General features: G+C 41.5%; 1 protein-coding gene across 1 annotated transcript in view; it reads left to right on the top strand.

Annotated features, from left to right (window-relative positions):
* Nucleotides 1-5,379, top strand: part of LOC101859269 (multiple epidermal growth factor-like domains protein 8) — a 55,829-nt gene that overhangs the window by 45,393 nt on the left and 5,057 nt on the right. The window contains exons 33-36 of the mRNA XM_035972332.1: nt 1,465-1,654; nt 3,023-3,202; nt 4,398-4,546; nt 5,224-5,344. Of these exons, the coding sequence (XP_035828225.1) occupies nt 1,465-1,654; nt 3,023-3,202; nt 4,398-4,546; nt 5,224-5,344 (640 nt within the window). The remainder of the gene's footprint in view (nt 1-1,464; nt 1,655-3,022; nt 3,203-4,397; nt 4,547-5,223; nt 5,345-5,379) is intronic.

Genomic DNA, 5,379 nt, shown 5'->3' with positions numbered 1-5,379 from the left:
ATGTTTTTTTAACTACCCTTCGCCCTCTGAGACCTAACATTGAGAACTCACTCTATGGAACATTACAGCAACTGCAGCAAACCTGCACTTATCACTACATGGCATTGGAAAGAAGGGCGAGAGCCCAGCTGTTGATGGATCAATAGCAACAACTTTAGCAATTACAATAACAACAACAGCAACAACAACAGCAACAACAACAACAACGGCATTGGACAGAAGGGTGAGATCCCAGCTGTTGCTGGATCGATAACAACAACATCAACAATAATAATAATAATAAAAAGCATTTGTATAGCACATATCCCCACTTGAAAGCAAACTCTTTGCGCTTTACAACATGTTTTATGTGGGGGGTTTTTCATTTCAGCGGAAGTGAAAGGCAAGGCGGAAGTCCTGACCTCGCACACGACCCACCCAATCTGGGCGTTCGACAAGTGCCAACCGGAGAACGAGTGTCAGAACCAGCACCACACGTGCAACCCGGACACGGAGGACTGCTACGACACACTCGAGTACTTCCGCTGCGAGTGCAAGCGCGGATACGTCATGAACGCCGTGTAAGTCACACCCGTCACCTGTCTCTCGTTGCCGATCACCTGTCGCGTGTTTGCTGCTTTTTATTCCCATTGCAGTTTCGATCTGACGTTTTTCTTTTCTTTTTTTGTTTTGTTTTTTTGTGCGAAATGACTTATTGTAGAATGTATATGCCTGTCTTTACTCAGCCTGTCTAACTAGCAAGAGAAACTGAGCTGTTGAGCCACTAGGTCTATGCCCTCTGCAGCTTTTTTCAAGTTTTCATATTGTAGCTTCCGTTCATCATTTTCTTTTTGGATTTGCCTTCCTGTACTTTTAAAAATTGGAACCTCTATCATGATTTCTTATGGGATGTTACGTCATATTTTCTTTTTTTTTTTCCAGATCTTTCTTCATTTATTAATATTGTTGTTTTGTTGGATCTTACTTCATTTTTCCATATTGTTGAATTTGAATTGGATCTTGCTTCATAACTTCTTATTGGATCTTTCTCATAATTTTTTAAATTGGATCTTACTTCTTGGTAGGTCCTACTTCTTTACTTTCCCTCTGTTGTGGCTGTCTGTCTTACTTTTTCACAGCACTAAATGACCATTATAGTGTCGATGTGCTTCTCTCTACTCAAATAAACAAATTACTGGAGCTAGTTTTTTAATGTTTTCTTATCATGTCCCTCTTCGTTTGTTCCCCCCCCCCCCCCCCCCCAAACACCTAGAACTCCTTCTTTCCTATCAAACATGTATCGTCCTTATGTCTCATCCTTCGTGTATGTTTGTTACTCTCTTGTAACACCTCTATTTGACCTTATTGTGTTGCAAGTGCCGTAAGACATTTACTAAAATTACTGAAACTAAAAACTGCAAGCCAGTGTTTCACGTTTTCTTATCATGTCCCTCTTCTCTTCGTTTGTGTGTCCCCCCCTCTCAGCACCAAGAACTGCGAGCCAGTGTGCCACCAGGGCTGCGTTCATGGCAGCTGCGTCAAGCCCGACGACTGTCGCTGCGACTTTGGCTGGGTGGGCAGCAACTGCTCCGTTGAGTGCCAGTGCAACAAGCACAGCAACTGCCAGAGCGTGCAGCTCAACAAAGTGTGCACCAAGTGCGAGAATAACACCATGGTAGGTCGTCCGTCATCTGTTTTATCATTATCTTTGTCATCATCATCAACATCGCTATCTTTGTCATCATCATCATCATTGTCTTTGTCATCATCGTCATCTCCATCATAATCATCATCGTTGTTGACAGCTTGATGATAAAAATAAGGAAAAAAATTGGTGGAGACTGTACAGTGTCAAAATTTATAATACTGAAAAGGATACTGAGGGTTTCATCAGGAACTTGAAAATAATAATGACTACACTGTGGAAACAAAATTATGCAATCATCATCATCATCATCATCATCATCATCATCGTCATCATAGACCAAACTACTTTCCTTTTATTTTGTTTTGTTTTTCTTGAAGCATAAGAATTTGTACCATGTTGGCACATTTTTACGTAACCTACAAATATTGGCACCAAATCAGGACACGGAAAAAAACAACCCCACACGTACAATTTCAGTATGTAGAGAAGATCACGCAAACCAGCAGATTGATGATTGATAGGGAGAGAGCAGGATAATATGGGGCTTTTTGTTAAACCATCTGATCTGAGAACTAAATAGTGCATCATGATTGCCGCCTTTTGCGTCAGATTTGACTCTTGAATAGTATATCATCTTTAGACGAGTGTCTTTATATTTTTAAATCATAAATTTTTCTACTAAGAGAAAATCTGAATGGAAACTTCTGCTGGACTTGTACTCTTCGCTGGGGAGCTCTCGTGGCCTAGAGGTTAAGGTGTTCGCCTCTCATTCAAAGGTCCCGGATTCGAATCCGGGTAATGACAGAAACATTTTCTTCTCTAAAATTTTCTCCTTTCACATCCTTTCCTGCTCTTTAACAGTGTTCTGTCGTCTGCTTTCGTCTCCACTTTCTGCCTCCACCCCGTCACCTCCTTTTCCTCCTCCTCTGGGCTTCTGACTCTTTCTGCAGCCTTTCTACTATTTTTCCTTGGCTTCTTCTTACTGCTGTCTTTCTGCCACACCCCTGTTCTTTGGGTAGGAAAGATCTACTCCTAGTCTTCTCAGACAAGGGCGAAAAATCTTGGAGGTCCCGTGTGCAAGTTGTGCACGTTAAAGATCCTTTGGTGGTCTAAAATCGATAAGGGTAGGCTTCGGCCGCCTCCTGCCCAAAATTCAAAATTTCCTACCAACTGAAAATGTTTAATTTGTCCGGCGCGCTCATATGACCTTATGCAGTTTCGAGCGCCGTAAAACACTTACAAAAACAAACAAACAAAACTCTTTGCTGTTACTTCAGTTCTCATGTAGCCTATCCTTCTCCCCCTACCAGGCTGAAGGGCTAGAACTCTGATGGCTACTGGATCGGAAAAGTAAAAATAAAGTAAAGTAAAGTAAAAGTATCTTTCTATGCACAGGGCGAGCACTGCCAGTACTGCAAGCCAATGTTTGTGGGCGACCCCAAGAAGGGCGGGCGCTGCATGCCGTGCCGCGAGTACTGCAACAACCACACGGACATCTGCATGACCCAGCATGAGCACGACCTCTCGCTCTTCAACAACCTCGACTCCTTCGACCCGCACAACAGACATAGCCCCGTGAGTGACCACTGCAATGTTCAACCACGCTTGTTCAGTTGCGGCTCACCATCAATTTTCTGATGTTTGGGATTTTAGAGATTTTTTTTTTTTTTAAGTTCTCTCTGTTTAGGTTGCGATTTGTTAACAAGTTTCACTTTTTAAAAAAAAGTAACAATTGAATTAACAAATATTCATCTTATCAAGTGAATTTCAACTGTTCCACTTTGAATATTCCCTTGAGTTTTTGAAGTTCTATTTCTTAAGTTTTCTGTTTGGTCCTGATAATAAAACAAGTGCAGCATTTTTTCAACATTTTTTAAGCAAATTGTTAAAAGAGGGTTACTGAGTGTACTGTCCAAAAGTCATTCCAAGTCTTTATTTATTTATTTATTTTTTTTAGATTAAAGAGATGTCCAAATTGTTTGTCAGAACACAATAGGGTGTTTGTGCTTCACTATTTGTATTTGTATTTAAGTGAGCAGAGCCAGTGTTCTTTAATTAGAGCTGAGTAATATATGTTTTTCATATTATTATTATGGTTTTATATTATTATTATTATTATTATTATTATTATTATTATTGCTATTAGTTATTATTGTTATTATTACTGAGTTTGGCTAGATAGTCCTGGCTGGGTAGTCCCTATCTGTATTTGTGCCTTATCTTTAGTGTTACTATGGTGGTATCGATAGTCCAGTGGTTAGGCCACCAGACTCGTAATCCTATTGTTAGTTCCGGCGTTTGAGGCTTTACTTGATCTGAAGTTGTGTCCGTAGGAAAGGCACTTCACACAAACATTACCATTTGGCTCCGTCTTATCCCAGATGAATTTGTTTGAAATTCAGAGATCTTGCTTCTTAAATAAGCTGACAGTGTTGAAATTTGAATTAAACTTACACAATTTCATTTTTTTGGGTACAGCATTACTATCACATGTTGGTGTAAATAAGCTTAAATAAGCTGACAGTGTTGCAATTGGAATTAAACGAACACTTTTTCATTTTTTGTACAGCGCTGCTACCCCATAGTGGTAAATAAGCTTAAATAAGCTGACGGTGTTGCAATTGGAATTGAAGTTACACAATTTCATTTTTTGTATAGCGCTACAGTGTTGCAATTGGAATTGAAGTAACACAATTTTATTTTTTGTATAGCGCTACAGTGTTGCAATTGGAATTTAACTTACCCAATTTTTTTTTTCTTTCCCCCCCAGCGATACTACCACATGGTGCAGAAAGGCCCCCACAAGAAGGAGGCGGTGTGCATCAGCTGCCAGCACAACACCACGGGCGTCAGGTGTGAGCGCTGTACCAGTGGGCACTTCCGCAAGGCTAGTGAGCCCAAGAGCAAGGCCTGCAGAGAGTGAGTAGCTACAGTGTGTAGTTTTGTAGGAAAGGAGAGGTGGAGGAGGGAATGGAAGAAGTGAAAGGGGTGGGGGAATGAGGGGAAGGGAGAGAAAACGGAAAATGAGGAGGAGAATAAGGAGAGATGCAGAGAGCGAGTGCCTACGCATGTAGGAAGGGAGAGGTTGAGGAGGGGATGGAGGAAGAAAGAAAAAAATGTGGCTTTCTTGTTTTCTATCCTTCTTTTGTTCGTGTGTCTATCCGTCTGTCTTGTTCTTTTCCCTGCATTTAATTGTGTAGATTGTAAAGGCCCATAGAGCTCGTTGTTCAGTGGAAATTTGCGCAATGCAAATGCTAGCTATTATCCATTAATTGACTTATTGTTTTGATTCACCTCTCTTTTGGCCAAACTAATCCTAAACACAGACTAAACTGTGTTCTCTCTCTCTCTCTCTGTGTCAGTGTGTGTGTGTGTGTTTGTGTTTGTGTGTGTTCTCGTGTTCTCTGTGTGTGTGTGTGTTTTGTGTGTGTGTGTGTGTGTTTTGTATGTGTGTGTGTGTTTGCGTGCATTCTGTGTGTGTGTGGGTGTGTGTGTGTGTTTCTGTGTGTGTGTGTGTGTGTGTGTGTTTGCGTGCATTCTGTGTGTGTGTGTGTGTGTTTCTGTGTGTTTCATACGAAGCAACTGTTTGTTCTCAGGTGCCACTGCAACGGCCACAGCAACATGTGTAATGCGGACACAGGGGAGAACTGCAAGTGCAGCAACAACACAGAGACCAACTGTGACGCCAAGGATGAGTCGGAGTGCTGGGAGCTGCAGGTGGGTGCTGGTGGAGGATGGGGAGTGGGGTTGGG

Source organism: Aplysia californica, unplaced genomic scaffold, assembly GCF_000002075.1.
Source record: "Aplysia californica isolate F4 #8 unplaced genomic scaffold, AplCal3.0 scaffold00650, whole genome shotgun sequence".
In the NCBI taxonomy this organism is placed as follows: domain Eukaryota; kingdom Metazoa; phylum Mollusca; class Gastropoda; order Aplysiida; family Aplysiidae; genus Aplysia; species Aplysia californica.
Note: the sequence above shows the minus strand (reverse complement) of the source record. Positions and strands in the feature narration are given on the sequence as shown.